The 18505-nt window shown below is 40.5% G+C and overlaps 1 protein-coding gene across 1 annotated transcript; it reads right to left on the bottom strand.

Annotated features, from left to right (window-relative positions):
• Window positions 1-15: 15 nt before the first annotated feature.
• nampt1 (nicotinamide phosphoribosyltransferase 1) lies at window positions 16-17409 on the bottom strand. The gene is made up of 11 exons (XM_026362603.1): window positions 17247-17409; window positions 12353-12509; window positions 11474-11577; window positions 10825-10953; window positions 7565-7723; window positions 6328-6464; window positions 4169-4394; window positions 3933-4052; window positions 3681-3821; window positions 3329-3463; window positions 16-3165 (listed from the first exon to the last, which is right to left on the bottom strand). The coding sequence occupies exons 1-11, from the start codon at window positions 17298-17300 to the stop codon at window positions 3052-3054; spliced, it is 1476 nt and encodes a 491-aa protein (XP_026218388.1). The 5' UTR covers window positions 17301-17409; the 3' UTR covers window positions 16-3051.
• Window positions 17410-18505: the final 1096 nt, after the last annotated feature.

Here is an 18505-nt window from a genome sequence, read left to right as displayed (position 1 = left end):
AGAAATGAATAAACATTTCAAACTGACAGGGTGGCTTCTTTAATCAGTGTATTGTCGACAATATAGCAAGTTATGTTAGTTAAAATATCAGTTGTGTTGGGAGAGAATTTGGGACAACCAACATATACATACATGTAAAACAACAACAACAAAGAGGAAAAAAAAAAAATCACACTTTTTCATCTGTTACACACAAGGCATTTACACAGAATCATTCTCACACATGCCCACACACACACACACACAAGCTTAAAGCTTGACAGTCACAAAAACGCTGCCAGTTGAGCCAAGCAGTTTTGGATATTCTTCTGTTGGTACAAAAATGGTCATTCTGACAAAAATAATAATATTATCTAGTGTGGACGACTCTCTATCCTGCCTTCTCTGCTTTCAGACAAACTAGTTGAGTGTGCAAGTGAGAAGGCAGTATGGCCGCATCGTTTGTAAATAAAAAATATTTACTGCAGGATTTCTGGTCTTTTTTACTCCTTTGTCATACAAAATAATATTTCTCTGAGGTAAGAACTGAGACAGTATCAAAATAGTAAAATCAAAATTTTACTAAATGCACCCCATTATTGGAAAAGAAAAAGACAACTGGGTCATTACTTCAGAACGATTTTGACAGATAACAGTAGAGACAGTTGCAAAAAATACAAGACAAATGAAAGAAAACCGTGTGACATTGTTTCAGCACATGACTAACTTTGCTGTTTAGGAGCTTGTCTGTGTTTGAGCAGGCTGGTTGGAGACGGAGGTGAGAGATGGGAGTCAGTGGCATTACAGGTTCCTTCAAGGTGTTATATACAGACCACAGAAGGCTAACAGGGTCAGCGTCCATGGAGAATCCCTGAATGTGAAGCAACTGAGTGTGCAGACAGAAAATAAACCATTGCCTGAAGTTTTACAGCTATGCTAAATGAGTTGAGCTAAATCCTAGTGTAAGCATCCTAAGAGTTTAAAAGGTATGTTTACCATCTTAGCTTTGTCATTCTTGGCAATTAGCACTAAACAGCCCATACAGCTGACTGAAATGTCATTGGTTTTGCAGGTATTTGGTCATAAACATAAGGTTCGGACAAACAACTTGCTTACAGTTCATCCTGAGGGGCACATGAATGTTTGCGAACAGTTGCTGAAATGTTTCATTAAAAAATATGCCATAGTGGCGCTAAAAGAGCAGCGGATCACCAGTGTCAGTAGCATTCAATTAAATACAAATGTTGAGTTATTGCGACTAAAGCAGAGGACTGATGAGGTGGTGCCTTACTGCCTGCTCTTTTACCCAAATGGTGCCAACAAAACATTATTTCCTGTGATGTCACCGGCTCCTAACCCCTCTTACATCCCTCCAAGCTCTGCAACAGAAACATCTCTTAATTCGGAAAAGGCCGACTCAGCAGTGTGACTTGGTACATCTGGATACAGGGGTGACACTCAACAGAGATGCTCTAAATGGGAAGATAATCAACTCCACGAGGCATTCGCCAAGCCTTACAACAATGCCTTCTAACACACGTCTCTCCGACACTCGAAGCACCTCTATTTTTCTCATTTTCTGCTTTTCATAAGTTAAGGCAGTGATATCAAGGGCAATGTTTTGCTTATCAGCAACTGAGCTCCTCCAGTGGAGTATAGCTGGTACTAGTACTGTCAGAGCTGACCCAGAGACTCACTTCATTGAATCACTGTTTGTCACAATGCTGTGTATCCTTTCAGAATAAAAGACCAAAGTGAGTAAAGCAAAAAGGAAGAGCGTTTTCTATTCCCCCACTCAGGTACATTTGCATAAATGAATACTACGCTACTACAATACAGATCCACACACATGCGCACGCGCACACACACCCACAACACACACTTCAGCCCAGGAGCCACATACATAATCTTTCATAAACACATAGACCATCTTCATTCCGGTGAAGACAATTTCTGCAATGTATTTTTTTTTTTTTTTTTTTTTTTAAATCATCAACTCTTGGTCTTATGAAGCAAAACTAGTTATGAGGGCATTCACCACCATGAAGACCCATTCTGAAACCATCCACTCTTCCTAGACCAGTAGGAAACTCTACTGCTGTTTTGTAAAGAAAAGAAAAGAAAAAAAAAGCTCTTTACAAATTCATTTCCTCATTTATTGTTATCACTAATGTTGCAACTATTAAATTCAGTGTTTGGAATTAAATATTTAAAACATCACTTTTGAGAAACTGACAGATTGGGCCTTCATGATGTGGATGCACTGAGGAGAGAAAATGATAATTTATATACGCTCAAAGATGCACCAATAACATTTGTTTTGCACTAAATATTCAGGTAGTACTTAATAGACGATGCTTGTGATCCTCTCTGCTACCAAGACGTGGGCTGTTGCTCACCAATGCTATCAGTGCATCATCATATACAATGATCATCATTTTCTGCCTTCACATAAAAGACAAAGCTAAGTAGATTCAGACATGTAATTTTAAACATTTCTGTACAGGAAACATTGGGGAAGGTCATTGAAGTGTGGCTTCTTATTTGTCTTTCTATCCTGTTCATTCTCATTTTGACTCACCGGTGGCTCACTCCCCATGCAGCTGCTGGAATTTCCTACAATCATGGCTTTTGCTTTTCTACTGGCACTGAAAAAAATATGTTGACACACTGCCTATCAGCAGCCAATCACATTCTTTACATTGCAGTATGTCCAGCCTATCAGTGCCAACTGCAGCTTCTCACCCTCAACTCTCCTTCCTGTCACATTCTCATCCTTTTCCCTTCCAACCACTCATGGGGTGCATCACTCTTTATCAGAGTTTGCAAATCCACCGGGGAACCAACAGGCAGTGTTTAGAAACTGAGGGTGACGTTCTGTGAATTTCAAGGGAGTCTCAGGTTTTTGGAACGTTTTGGGGGGCTCTCAGGCTTTAGGATTGGGATCTATTAGCAGTGCACGCAACCTCCATTTTCTGGTATGACGGAGGAGGCGATAATGTGCAGGGTTAAAGGGGGGGTGGAGGTTATTTTGGGGCTGGGATAACAGGTAGGAATTTAGCAGGGCTCTGCTCAGTGCCGTAGCTCTTCAAGCTCACTCTGTTTGAGCTTAGCATTGTCTCTGACTTCATCAAATGTGTACGTCTTCACAATCTTCCCATTTTGAAAGACTGTGTGCAACAGGTCCTGGAAAAGCATAAGTTGGGAGGGGGTGGAGAGTGGGGGTGGGATAAACAAGAGGAAAGGAAACAAGGAAGTTAAAGAGTTGCAGGGCAATGACATAATGAATAATGAAAATAATTCTTTTAAACCCATAAGTATGTTTGTTCCACTGGGATGTAGGACTCACCACGCCATACTCCTCCAGGTCGCCCTTGCCCTCCTCTAGGGTGACATAGTCCCCACCCTGTGTCCGGTGCAGAGACAGGCGACCTTTCTTTGACCTCTTGTTGGGGTCTGCCACTGGATCCTTGAACACATTCACCTTTTCCAATAATACAGAAAACAATGTTACATTTAAATGTAAAAGGAATTCAGAATTACGATCTTTGGCAAATTTACAATGCATGAATAATTCAATGTGTTGTACCACATTCTGTCCTACTCTGTCATCATCACGAATCAGATTACTCTTCATTAAACACAACAATGCAAAATGGTCACTGAAACACAATTTAAATTTCCAGGGATCCTGTCCTCACCCCTAGTCCATTAGTGACCACATAGCTGCATTTGAAGGAGCAGTTGAGCAGATCTCTGGTCAATTTCTGCAGCAGAGCCCCGCCGGATCCGAAGGCAATGTTCTCAATAGACCACCTGTGCTGCTTCATACCCTCCACTATCTGTGTAAAAACATACCCAATTAAAATAGTTAACACGTGTACTTCACACTTCTCACATCAAGCCGCTTCAAGCCTTTTAGTATGTGGCGAGAGTTGTTGCTGTGTCTCTACCTCTTGCAGCGTGTTGATATCAACTCCATCTCCTTGTATGACTCTGATGTAAGGAGGGAGAACCTTAAAGCCTTTAGAGTTCTCCTCTGGAGAAAATTTCTTACCCAGGATCTCCAAAACCTGACAGAAGTAAAAGAAAAAAAAGGGAAGAGGAAGGTGGTACAGAGAGGGGAGGATAAGTTTCCTGACTTCTTTTAAGATCATGGTTAAAAGGCGAGGAGGACACGTAAGCACACCTTCAAAACAGTATCAAGCGGGTTTCCTGAGTCCGGTCGGACAACCAGAGGAGCATCTGCACTGCGCTTCTCTATCAACGCCCGAAGGTCTTCTCCCCAGATCTTTTCACAGGCGTTGTAGATGTCGTAGCTGTCACTGACTATGGATACAGGAACATTGGGAAACTGCTCAATGATGTGCTTGAAGGCATCTTTTTCATGGTCCTTTCCCCACGCTGTGATGGTACTGTGGAGAGCAAAACAGCACAGAAAATGACTTTCCACTCTGGAATCGATTCTATTGACACACAGTATAGGTTGAAATAGCTAGAAACACTCCACATCCTTCAAAAAAAAAATAAGTTTGGAAGACAGAGAAACCTAAAAGGAGAAGCTCAAGATTTGTGTTAATCAAATGATGAAGACAGTCACAAGACATTCATCAAATGATAAACCTATGGTCTGTCCAGAAGAGGGCACTGCACTCCAGGTTTTAGTCTCGGATCAAACCAGACATGGGTCAAATTGGGTTTCTGTTTTTTTTTTTTTTTTTTAAATATAATTCAACTATTCTCTGCTGTGTAGTTTGTTGATCAGTTCAAAGGAAGGTGGTCATGATAAATGTATCACCAGGCTGATAGAGCTATGCATGCCCCACATATCAAGCTGCACCACACGGTGTGAAGCAAGGGCGCAGCTATTCAAACTCGCAGGTCCTGTGGATACAGGGACAATGTGGGTTTGTGTACCTTAGGTTTTCTTGTCAGGTCTGATAAAAAGGTGCTTATTTAGTTGATGTGCTAAAGGTAGCATTGTTTGAAATAATAAATCTGGTTTTACCTCTGGGTGCTGTTCAATATGTTCTAACCACAATGTTTTTACACTCCCCTGGTTTGTCAGTTCAGCACTCTCCCTAAAGAATGAGCTACATATTACAGGCACAGCTCACCCATATGAGAAAAAAAACAAAAACCTAGAGCCACGTTTGACACTGATTTAACTCTTATTTTTTCTACATTACTCACATTTCTTTCTGTGAATCTATAGGTGCAGGTTTTAATTTGTCTCACATGGCATTTCTGTTAAAATGAAACTGTACAGTACATGTCTGAGGAGGCACACGTTTGCATATATGAGCTCTGAAGGTGACACACCTTTTCTCTTAAATCACCCCTCCCTTTCCCTTCCTTTTACATCAGAATCAAAGTGGAATTTCACTGCAACTCCTCCCTCTGAGGTGGAAACCAAACAGACTGTAGAAGAGGGCCATTACATAATGGTTACTATGCCAACTACTGCCACCATCCCATAATGCACTGGTGCAGAGAAGAGGGGTGCGCTGGAGCAGCAATAACTGCCCTGGTGGTGAGGAAGAAGTGACAGTGTGTGCATGAGAGCGTAAGAGAAATGGAGATAAAGTATGTGAGTGTGTGCTGGATAAATGGATCAGTGCCATAAAACAACACCAGAGATACTGTGCGTCAGGACAGCAGCCAATCAAAACCCTCACCTCCAGCCAATCACAGCCCCATTCACAAACTGAGATAGATGAAGCAGATAATGAGTGCGAGGATGACCAAGCTCTAATCCGGGAAACAAATTAACACCAAGCTCAGCCAAATTCCGGGTGAATTTTCATTGAGGATGACAAAAATCACTCCATCAAGAGCTCGGGCAGAAAACCAGCTGTTCTTTAGAGCAGGTTTTTGGAAATCAATTTGGCTTGTGGATCAAAATGCCTATCAGACTTGGCTCTTGGCCAAAACATGACCAGAGGCAGCACAGGAGAAAAACGTGTCTACTGTACATTTGTGCTTTCTGGGAATAAGTGAATACATTAATGATTATGATTCTAAGACTGTGCACAGGAATTTAGCATCTAGAGGATAAATGTTACACTTTAAACATTTCTGCCAACCTTATATGTCCCTTAAAAGGAGTGAGTAATGAGTACCTTGGCAGACACCCATCATTACACTACTGTAGTAACATTTAAAGTGGGTGTGTTGAACTACTGCCCTACATCACAGTGGAAATGGTGCCACTACGTCTTCTGTAAATGTCGGGAAACACTTCATGGATTTGAAATGTGTGCTACACTGACAGATAGTCTGTCTCTAAGCAGGGACTTCAATAAGCCACATTAAATAAAACCTTGAGGAAAATGTGTTTGTGTCTACCTGTGCTCAGCAGCAGGCACTGAGAAGCCTGGCACAGGGTCCTTGGTGCCGTAGTACTTCTTGATGACTCCGATGCCAGCGACCGTGTCTGTGCCCTTGAAGTTGACCAGATGGGCGGAGGCCCCGATGCCTGCAGTCTGTAAACAGGAGGGATGTGGTTAGGAGAGATAAAAATAACACGCTTCATACACTGCCCTTCTCAAAAAAAATAATTAAAAAAATCATGAACTGGATTTAACAAAGCAAATAGGTAAGAGCCTTCACTGGATAATTATTGCATGGGTGATTAATTTTCAGCTGGCAACAGGTTATTTAACAATTTAGCTTCTCATTTCTTTAACAACCTATGTCAGAAGACACATCCTGTGGTCGTGGAAAAGATGTTAATCTGTTTCAGAAGGGTCGAATTATCGGCATGAATCAAGCAAAGAAAACATCTAAGGAGATTGGTGAAACTACTAAAACTGGGTTAATGACTGTCCAATGGAAGAAAGTCATGTGGTCTGATGAGTCCAGATTTACCCTGTTCCAGAGTGATGGGTGCATCAGAGTAAGAAAAGAGGCAGGTGAAGTGATGCACACATCATGCCTAGTGCCTGGGAGCAGTGCTATGATCTGGGGTTGCTGCAGTTGGTCAGGTCTGAATGACCAGGTTATTCCATCAGTGGACTTTTTCTTCCTGATGGCACGGGTTCTAATTTGACAATGCCAAAATTCATCGGGCTCAAATTGTGAAAGAGTAGCTCAGAGACCATGACACATCAATTTCACAAATGGATTGGTCACCACAGAAACCAGACCTTAACCTCATTGATAACCATTGTGATGTGTTGGAGAAGACTTTGCGCAGGGGTCTGACTCTCCAGTCATCAATACAAGATCTTGGTGAAAAATTAATGCAACTCTGGACGGGAATAAATGTTGTGAACTGCAGAAGCTTATCGAAATGATGCAATGTGTGCCGTAATCAAAGTGAAAGGCGGTCCAACAAAATATTAGTGTGATTTTTTTATTTTTTTGGACAGGCAGTGTTGACTAAACAATCCCAATTAAAGGTTCCTCTAAGAGCCGTTTCTGAAAATCATAACATAAATAAAGCAAGGAGACTTTAATTTGTGATTCTTCTGACAAATTACAATGTCTATGACCCTCGTACTCCCACCATTTGAAGAGCATGTTTACAACTATAAGTAAACAATATTTACTGAATTATGTATATTACTATAAAATACTGTACCTCTTGTGATGAGACGCCTCTGTAGCCAAAGTCATGTAGTTTGTACTCTAGTCCGTCCAAGTTGCCAGAAGTCTCCAGGAGGTACTTGGCGAGGATCTTTTTCTGCTCTCTGGAGTTCGTTGCCACAGTGATGGGATACCAGATCTGAACCAGGATAGTCTGAAGGAGCAAGGAAGGACAGTTCATTGCAGTCCAGGTCATTTCAGGGTGTCAGAATGCATCACTGCAAAGGTTCATTTTGATGCATCCTTCAGCTCTCAAGAGCACAGCTGTGAAACACACTTCAGACACTTTAATGTGAACAAAAAATGCTTAAAAAAAAACAAAAAAAGTTGCAAAAGCAGGAGCCAGGGTTTTTTTGGAATATTTCATCAGACCAGCATCTGTCTGGTCCAAACATCCTCCTTCCCAGTACTACTTAACTGGTACTAAAACCCATAACTAATAGGCTCAGAGGGATCAAAGAGCTGCTCAGTCACACAAAACAAACTGTGGGAGAAGAACATTCCTTAATGCCTTGGGTCAACTCTGGACCGAGTCACAGATTTCAATGTAAAAACAACTGGCTTATCTGTACTCAGATGTTATGAACACACACCTACAATTTGTCTATGTTTTTCTAAGTAAAGCACAATATTCATTAGGCATTTCTGCATTACATTACACTTAAAATACTGTCAAAGTATAAACATGCCCATCTCCTGGGCAATAGTACTACATGAAGCTGATGTTATTATATAATTATACACTGTGTTTTTACAAAATATATGACGCTGCGTCCGTACTCAGACCATACTGCTTCCAGACTCCTCACTTGCTTTGCCTACCAATACTGTGCAGCGTGTGTTTTCACCCTATGACCCTGAGCAGGCCATGTCTCCTTGAACTAAGCATAATGAAAACCATAACACTGACACGTGACCACCTGAGAAAAGCCAACATACGCACACACCTCCTTCCGGCTTATCTGTATGTCGACCTTTTTGAGAAATCGATTTGTAAAATGAGGTAAGCCACCACAATATGATTAAATTGAAACATAAACATGTATTTTTTCTCTTTATGGTCCTGATGTTGGTTAACATTGAAGATTTGGACTCACTCTATCACGACATTAAAAAGACCTGGGCATTTTTACTGTTTTAAAAAAACAATACATGATGATCAAATGATAACATGGGAGAGATAATACCTCAAATGATAACATGGGACAGCTGCATATCTAAAACTAAACTCAAGAAGAATGAGTGCACATACATGTGTGCCAGCATTACATCTCGGTCATCACCCAAGAACAAAATGGAGGGAGATAAGGAACGAGAAAGGGGGGGGGGGGGGGAAATGAGGAATGCAGTGAGACTAGAAAGCAAAAAGAGCAAGAGATACTGGTAAAGAAAGGAGAATGTGGCCTAAACAAAAGAAGTGAAAAGAAAAAGGAAGAGTGGGAAAACAAAGAGTTTGACCTAATGACGCAGCCCAAGGACACCGGGCTGAATGCTAAGGCTAATTTTAAATCAGCCATGAAGAATGACTCTGTGCATGCATGCATGTGTTTATGGGTGTATTTATATCAGCATGTGTGTGTGTGTGTGTGTGTTAGGCATCCAGATTTATCAGGTCAGTGTGTGTGTGTATGTGTGTTGTCACAGTGCTCTTGGCTGTAGGTGACCCATGTTCATACAGTCCTTCATTTTCATTGCTGTATTTTTCATTATAGTTGAGTGCGTGTGCAGCCAGAGAACACTGGACTAATTACATAAAACATGTACTAAACAATTTTCTTCTGCATAAACAAACATATGTTCTTTCTGCTGAATTAATATTTTAATTAATCACAGTGCGATTAACTGGTTGAAGAAGTCCAGCGTGATATATATGACACGGTGAGAGAACAGCAGTTAGAGAAAGGACGAGGCAGAGTGAGGACAAAGCTCATGGTAAATGAATGAAGATCTGCAGAGTCATTGTGGCCAGTCTCTTCATGCAGCATTAAGTTCATGAAATGTTTCTGATCCCAGGGAGGAGTCATGCTTTGCATTAGTTCTTTGTAATAAAAACAGTACAGAGGAGGATGGAGTTACTCCTGCAGAATAACTTCAACTCTGCGTTACCTTTTGCCATACAAAAAGCTTTCTGGTTGTGTATTTTAATTGTGCTTAGATGTGGCAGTCAATCACAGGTACTGATATTATATTCATTTCTCAAGAAACATCCAGCATCCAAGTTTCAGATTACAAACATAATGAACAGTTGTTATTTCTGTGTTGTTGTTAGCAACAGCAGTGTAAAACCAGCTGTGTTACTAATTACATCAAAGTAGGTACTGTATTTAGTAGAAAGACAGAAGGTTTGATAGTAAACCTGTCACAGGTCGATGTAATCATGCTAATTCTAAGATAAAATGCAAAGTTGACAAACATTATCTGCCCCCTGCAAATTTCACAGATGTGATATGTGGGGACACAAACCATTTGTGAGGGTCAACAGCTGATTTAGGACATTTTAATTTTAAATGACTTTGTCAACTACAAAAACATCAAACACTGATTTTTCTAGCTCTCAACTTTCTGCTCTTGCACCTTTGTAAATCATTTTGCTGCAGCACACTTCTGAGCAGTGATTAAGCAATATACCATGATGGCACTGTAATTCGGTCAAATTTAAAGAGCGATAAGAGGTCCTGTTGGGCTTGCTGCCAAGCTAAACAGTTGATGGCTTTTTAAAACGGTTCACTCTCCACTGTAATAAAAAGGACAGAAATGGTTTTCATATTTTTTGTCTTTAATCAATAATCAAATAAAGCTCACCATTAAATCTTACTGATATGCTTCGCATTATTGCTTTAGTGGCAATACCAGTAGCACACTGTTATGAGGGCACGGAGGGTGACAAATTTATAACCACCGTTAACAAGACTAGGCTAATCCAAAACCGGAGTTTGATACCATTAAAGGGATATTTAAAACTTAAACTAAGAAATGCACAATAGTGCAGCACTTCCAGAAAGTCTCATATAAAATAATAATAATAATAATAATAATAATAATAATGGGGTCAAAGCAGCAGAAGCCACCATGTGCTGACTTTACAGTTTCTTATATGACTCTGCTTCCAAAAACACTGCATCCTACATTTACCACAAGACAACCACAATCAGATGACCAAGCCTGACAAATGTGACACTGCCGTGGGTTATAAACTACACTTCTTTAATTTGTTGGTCTCGTCGCGACTCATTGGAAACAAACAAACACACTTACCTCCACCCAGTTAGTGAGCCAGTAGCACTCGGGGTCTGTGCTCTCCACCGTGAACAAAACATTGCCTCGAGGAATGACACTCCCCTCTGGTACTGCCTTGACTTCAATGGGCAGGTGTCCATTGTATTTCTATAAGAGACACATACACGGATAGCTGAAGAATCACGTTTATGCTGTCAAGGCTTCGTCTCTATACATATGCACTGTTGGCATAATTTCGTATGATATGACTTAATAGAAGGCAACAGGGCTTCTAGTGAGCTTGAACATTCAGATAATGCTGATAGTGGATAATACAGTATCAGCTTAAGTGATTTGCAAAATGTGATTATGCATTGTAGCAAATTTGGCATGACAAAATATATATAATCAAGACAAACACTTCAGTCAGTATGTGATGTGCTCTCTCCAAGGTGCTGAAATATTAGATTTCAATAATCAAAAATAATTAACTTTCTCTCCTTTCTCTCCTCATTTTTTCTTGCATCTGTGATAATAGAAACATTAACTTTACAATGTGTTTACATGTGTAAACTATAGTATATGCACCTACATATCTAGTTCCAACTTTCCCCTCTAGAAAACTTGTATAATACAGAACTATATCACCTTGAAAAAGGTAGGCTGGAAACTTTCAGCAGTCTCTTACCTCCAAAATATAAGTCCAGCCCTTCTCATTGAAAACATCATCCTGGAAGTGTTCTCTGTATACCTCCTTTGCCTCCTGGATCTTCTCTGGAGTCACCACCTTTCCTAAAGAGGAGAAGGGAGGAGGAAGAAAAGTTGGGGAATTACAGAGAAAGGTTAAGGACGAAGAAAGCAGAAGGAGTGGGACAGAAGGACAGAGAGAAGGCTCAGCAATGCTACAGTACTCTACTGTCCACTGTAATTAAATTAAAAGCATCCCGTGCATGCTCACAAGACATCTTTGTCCAGACTAATACACACCAACCACCTCTTTGTTACATTTCATGTTTGGCTAGTTGGAAAAAGCTGTACAAAACAAACCACAACATGATATGTACAAATGGAAGAGTGTTGCATAAAGAACTTTGGTACCAGTGGACAGAGACGTGAGTTTATCTGCTCTGCATTCACTTTGACCACAACAATTTAAAACAAAAAATACTCTTAATCCCATTTCCTTTGCACCCTTTCCTCGAAGAAAGCAAGACACTCACTTTTGGTTTTGTAAGTTTTATAATTAAGGATGCCTCCTAACAGTTTGGCTGATCATTGAGCTCTGAGGGACGCTCTACACAGACAGCTGGCCTTTCTCCCTCAGATGGTGAAAGAGCAGCTGTGCTTTTGTCTTTTCTCTCTCCCTCCCCTGCACCTCTGCTACCACACCATGAAATCCTCTTAAGAAACCGGAGGGAAATGCATTCTTCCTTTCACTTCTCTCCATCTCTCTCATGCCCCATCAGGATGACACCAAGTTAAACATTCACTTTATCCAACTTGAGAGTGGCACTTCATTACCATGCCCAGGGGCACTTTTATTCAACAGACCTGAGTCAAAACGTACCTTTTAGATATTTATGGAGGATGTACTGTAGGCCGTAGAAGACAGTCTGGTCATATTTGACTTTTCTGCTTTTGGTGGGATCTGTCCTCTTCTCACGGCACTCGAAGTAGGAGTACACTTTACTCGTGTTGGGGGGGTACTGTTTGTAATGTGTTACCTGCAGAGACAGAACATATCAAGGACAAGTTAGTCTAGGCATTTACAATAAATAACTCAAATGAGTTACAGTAATGACACTACTATAAACCGAAAGCAAAATTGAAAATAACATCACACAATTCCCAAACGCACACATATACTGGGTAATGCTATGTGTGTATGTGTTTTGTAATTATCTTGGTATTGCCAAACAGGGGCAACTGGATTTGCTAAGCAGTCTTGCAGGTTTCACAATGTACAGTGCAAAATACTGCCTAGGAAGTTTTATTTTGAGATTAACAGATAGGAGCTCACTACCAACAGACCGAGTCCAGAGAGCTAGTTAGAGGTAGGATACAAAGTTTAAAGAGCACCAGCACGGTGGTATTGCATCTCTGATTAAAGCAAACATTCCAAAGTGATACAAGAACAATCAATACACTGTGTTTAACACAATAGCAAAGTACAAAAATGTCACAATATGGGCACGTCGTATCAGACTTTTCCTCTCACACACACACACACACACGCTATTGTTCTATAATCTACTGTTGGCAGAAACTGAGCATATTGAAGGCCACTCAGGCCCTGAGTCTGGCTTTCATTTTTGTCCCCCTACTTAATCCCCCCCCTCCCCCCCCCCCCCCAAAAAAAAAAAAATCAGTCTCATTGTGAAATCAAAATGATAAGAAACACCAAGTTCCAGGTGAGCATCTGTTTATTATGTTTACGATGGGAACGCCTCAATAATACATTGGTAATCTAACATACGTACTTACTTGATTGATTTACTTTCAATTTCCATTTCAAATGCATTTTAATAGACGGGAACAGAAATTTTAAAAAAGTTGAAGTGATCCCTCAAGGACGGCTGTTTTAAAACAACCCGAATATAGGTCACTGGCTTGTCCTTTATTTGACTACAATCTTGGGAAAAGTCACCAATGTAAATGCACAAGTCTTACAGTGGAACCACAGATGTTACAGTTTGTAAGAAGAGAGGAGACAACATAAATGTCAGTGAACTACTCAGTTTCTTTGACCCCTGTCTCTGTCCTTTCCTCTGGGCTTTTGAGAACTCAAAATAGAGTCACAGAAACACAACATGACACTAGGCCAGACCATGCCAGTCCACATAGCCTGGGGCAAATGCTAATATAGTATACTTACAAATACTGTTTCAGTTTCACAAAATCAGCATCAGTCTAGTTTACAAGGCATAGCCAAGAATGTAGCCCATTTATTATCCAAGACAATACAGAATAGTATCATGACGTCACAGGTGATGTTGTTACACTAAAGTAATCAAGAAACCCATGAAGAATTATTAGTCGGCTCTGTAGCTCCCTCAGTTCTGTGCAACATTTTAGCATCTTTCAGTCATTCTCAATAGAGGAAAAAAAATCCTCCACTACACCAACCGCCCAGCAACAGCAAGGGGACAATGTTCACAACTAGTTATGATTACAAAGGAACGCTTGGTGACTAAAATGTTGAATGAATACTAAACCGTTCATCTGACAGTTGAGTCATAGCAACTTCTTTCTTGTTAGTTCGAAACATTTCACTATTCATTGTAGTAGCTTAAATAGTCCGAGGTTGGTTGGAGAAAACAAATTCATCCTCCGTGTTGGTTTCACTTCAATTCATTAGGCGTATTCAGGGCAGGTGTGACATTGTCATGACTTAACGTCAACATTTCATCTGGATGACTAAGAACCCTCACATAAAAGACTGTTTACTATTAGTTTTAAATGAAAACTGTATTTATTGAAACAAAAAGGCCATTGCTGTCTGTTTGGAGATAATGTTTCTCACTGTGCATCTGTGGAATCTCAACACCTTGAAAATAACTTCGCAACCCTTCACACTTCAATGCAGCTTGGTGCTAACTGGTATTACATCTTCTGTTTGCTTTTAAGTATAAGTAATGCAGCATGATTACCATTTTAACATATATTACAGTACTGCAGTATGATCAAATCCCATTTACAATAGTCTTGTGTGTGTGCACGTTTCCAGGAAATAAACCTGTTGGACTTTGAAGCTGAGGCTTTCTTTGAAATCCGAACAGACAAAACACAAGGGCATTTAGGTGCAGTTTGTTTTTGTGTCTTGTGAACAAAGTATATCTCTGGTCGCTCTGCAAGTCAGTCGAGAGCTTGTCTTGTATAATCGCTTCTCTGTTAACAAGGATTCGCACACATACTATGCAATTGTCAAAATAAACACAAGAGCTACTTTTAATAAAACAACAGTGCAAATGGTAAGCAAAGATGTGGGGACATGTGGGAATTTGGCAATGATGTATATGCCAGAGCTCAGGTATTGAGACAACTGTTCATTATTGACTGGTGTTTTGTGCAGCTCAACTGGCTGTTGAAAAGACAATATACTATAGGTAATTTAAACCTAGTGTGACAACAGATGCACCACACCTAGAAGGAAAACCCACTTGAAATTTGATCAGTGTCAATCAAATGCTTTGCAAACACTATCATTCAATTAATCTGTGCTTCTTGTTTTGATGTTTCAGCTTCCTCACATTTTCTTGAGTAGTCCTTATGAACATTTGGGAAAAAGTCTCTTTGTTGAAGCCATGATTAGTTTTGGTAGTAACTACTGTCTCACCAACTTCTAGTCCATGAAGTCAGACATTTACTGCCCCCAGTAAAATGCATTTACACTCAGTTCATTGCGTTTGCATTGATTATATTATGCTTCAGATAGCTGGTTAAACTGGGCAGCTGTTTTATTCCTTTCTTGGCAGAAATAAGTCCGTTGTAAGGGGGTGTATTTGTTTAATAATTTGTGCGAGGCTAAGGTGCAGTCACTCAGTAAACATGTACAAACGCCATCCCATTTAACAGAAAGAGGCAGTAACTAGTGGCTTAATCATGTATAAAAGCCATGACAAGGTTCGTCATGGTCTTCTGCATTGACGGTTAATATATTTAGTTGATTATATTATTAACAGCAGTGATCAAAAGTCACTGATATAACCAATAGTGGCGGTGACTTGTACTTTTTTTAATTAGAGATCTATTTCTATTATGCTAAACAAATACGAATATGTCGATTTTAAATGTTGATTAAATTTTAAACTATTAGGCTGACTTAAAAAACGGGTAGTGCAACACTGGTACAGTATGTTATAATAATAGGTACAATGATTTATATTTAGCAAGTATAGCACCAAAATGTTGTTAAGCTGTTCAGATCTCACATTTAAATTGTAATATGGATGTAATGGAGCTGATTTCACTAAAGTCACAGAGGTCTTGGAAAGAGAATTATAGCTGACATTTCACTTTAGTTGATTTGTTTAATCGGGGATAGAGGTCAGTTATCTGTTTTTACAGTTGGCATAGGTTTAGTGATTACCTCCCCAGGCTGCAATAGTATTAACTAAGATATCAGAATACCAAACTGCCACCAAGATTATGCAACAGCAGCAAATCACTTTTCTGTTTTATTACGTCCCTATTGAGTCCATTTCCTAAACCACCTCCTGTCGCGTCCACTAAACATTAATCAGGATAATCAGTATTACCATTAATGATATTGTAACGATATTGCACAGGTTCAATAAAACATCATTCAACAGTTATCCATTATAATATGTTACAGAAATACCATCATTACCTTATTTAAGTGTAACAAATCTAGTCATATGACGTCTGGAAGTGCAACCTCTATTTCACTATCTGTGTTCTGGCAATATTACATTGAGGAAGTGGCACTTGTGTTTTAAAGGACCTTTAAATTTTTTTATATTGCACCATTCTTACAACACCATGAACACCCTTCCCGGTGAATTTTCTTATGAAGCTAAATGTAAAAGTTCAGGATGCCTTTGTGCCGGTGTTGGATGATCCCAGTCTGAACCTTTCGGTTTCTTTCTGCCTGCAGACTTAACCTCTGCTGGTTGCCCCACCTGCCTCCCTCTGTCCTTTTTATCCCATCATCACCACCACTGAATACCATCATATGACTGCTGTGCATGGCAATCACTTGCTAGGTGCAATACATCAATGCAAGTGCATCTGTCCTCGGTTTACACTGATGGTTAGAAGCCGGAATTATGGGGCTTTTAGTGCCTCAAATCCTACACTTACAATAAATGCTGCATTTAAAAACAGATGGATACATTCGATGCTAAACTTTGGACTCTGAAACCGACCTGTGACACATTACCTAATGTCTCTTTCGGTTTTGATTTCTCGAAAGTGATGCATGGCTTTGGAAACCTAGCTGTGACTCACAAGGTAAAATCCCTGTGTCCTGCCGGTTTCGCCTTGTGCAATGTAAGAAATTGCCCTTGGGGGGGGGGTGACTAACCCCACGTTGGCCAACATCACGCCTGTGAGGCTCTTCAATGAGACTACACTGGCTAGCTAAAGGCTAATATTAGCTTTTTTATATCAACCCCTGTGCCTCCCCTACGCTGCCTGTCAGCTAGCAACCGAGCTAACTCGGCTAGCTGGAGACCACTGTGACTAGCAAAGTCGGTGAGGTCCCGGGTGTAAGTTAGCCAGCTCACAGAGAAATGTGTGCTTTCTGAACTGAAAGCCCAGACTCCGTGGTGCCAGCTCTCTCCTCCTCATCCTCCAGACAATTTGACCCGCTGTAAACCGACGGAGACCGGCCACGGAGAGCACTGTGATGGCCTTGGCACCGATGAAGCCACTCTGACTTTACAGATGTTCATGCATTATTCGCCCTCCTCCACCCAGCGCCACCACGCGTACAGTACCTTGTAGGAATCGGTCGCTAACAATATGTTGAAGTCGGCGTCTCTGTGCTCCATCTTGGCTGTGCTCAGTCAGTCGCAGCTGTCAATGCGTCGTGGTGCGCGCCGTGCCGCTGAGACTCCGGACTGCTAGCGCGCTCGGTCCTCCTCCTCCTCCTCTTCCTCCTCCTTCTTCTTCTGTGGTTTGCTGGTGGGCGGCTACAGCAGCTGGTAGGTGCGTTACCGCCCCCTTCTGGGTGGGAGTGCGGCTCGAAAGGCTCACTTAAAGGGGAACGACACGTTTCTCCCTCCTCACAATGTTCACACTCACTCACTTAGATCGTGTTTCTTCCTTATTTACATGGTTATATTCAAACCTGTGTGACCAAACCTCATTCTACAAATTATATCCTACTATAGAGGGACAAGAGAATGATTTTATCACAGCCTCTGATTTCTTCAGCTTGTCCTCTAGTGTCCACAACTTCTCTTCTATTTACTCCTTTTTATTTCTACTTCTTCTTTTTTATTTATTTTATTGTGACAATTTCACATGATTCATATTTTCATGGTTTCATTTTCCTTCAGTTCCTATTTTAAAGTTGCTCCACCTCCCTCCTCTTTCTTCCAGTTTTCTCTGGATTCTTTCCAACTGCTTTCCCCAGTTTTAATAATACTACTAAATAATACTTTATACTTTACTACTATGATTTTTACCTTGACATCTGCATGAACCTTTTTCTCAAGATATACTGATATACTGTTCCATGTTCAGGAGTTTTTGGTTTTGTTTTCTAACTTTCTAAACAGGATGGAGAACATTTCCTACGCCCCGCGGCTACTTTCGTTTTTACTCAGCCAGGTTGTTCATCAGCCAGAGATTTGTCTTTCGTTTTTGCAGATAAATCAATCAGACAATGAATTTCTTTTTATCATAAAGTAACATATACTTAACTAAATTACCACCTTCTCATAGCATCAACTGTTAAATACACTTGCAGCAGGTTCAAATGTTATGTATTTTAAATATCTATGAAAGTGTGTATTATATGGAAAAGTATAATAAAGACATGTTCAACATTTTAATCTTACAAAGTCATTTTCTGTATCCACTGAAAGCCTCAGCACTTTATTTATTCTCACTTTGTGTGTGCCCCACTTGACAAACCCTAAGTGGGGCAGCTGGGGGAGCTAATGAGCACAAGGAGGCTGCAGGATCTGTGGGCGCATGTTTGATGTTTCATTATCATACTGCACCGCGCAACAGCCTGTAGACAATAGAG

This window comes from Anabas testudineus, chromosome 23, assembly GCF_900324465.2.
Source record: "Anabas testudineus chromosome 23, fAnaTes1.2, whole genome shotgun sequence".
In the NCBI taxonomy this organism is placed as follows: Eukaryota; Metazoa; Chordata; class Actinopteri; order Anabantiformes; family Anabantidae; genus Anabas; species Anabas testudineus.
This window is presented reverse-complemented; position numbering and strand designations above follow the sequence as displayed.

Bases quoted from the DNA above. Each gene is read 5' to 3' on its own strand.
- nampt1 (XM_026362603.1), bottom strand. From the start codon at position 17,300: ATGGAGCACAGAGACGCCGACTTCAACATATTGTTAGCGACCGATTCC. The intron at 11,578-12,352 runs GTACGTTTTGAC...TCTCCTCTTTAG, and splicing joins CCTCCATAAATATCTAAAAG to GAAAGGTGGTGACTCCAGAG. The intron at 4,053-4,168 runs GTGTGCTTACGT...TACTTCTGTCAG, and splicing joins CGCTTGATACTGTTTTGAAG to GTTTTGGAGATCCTGGGTAA.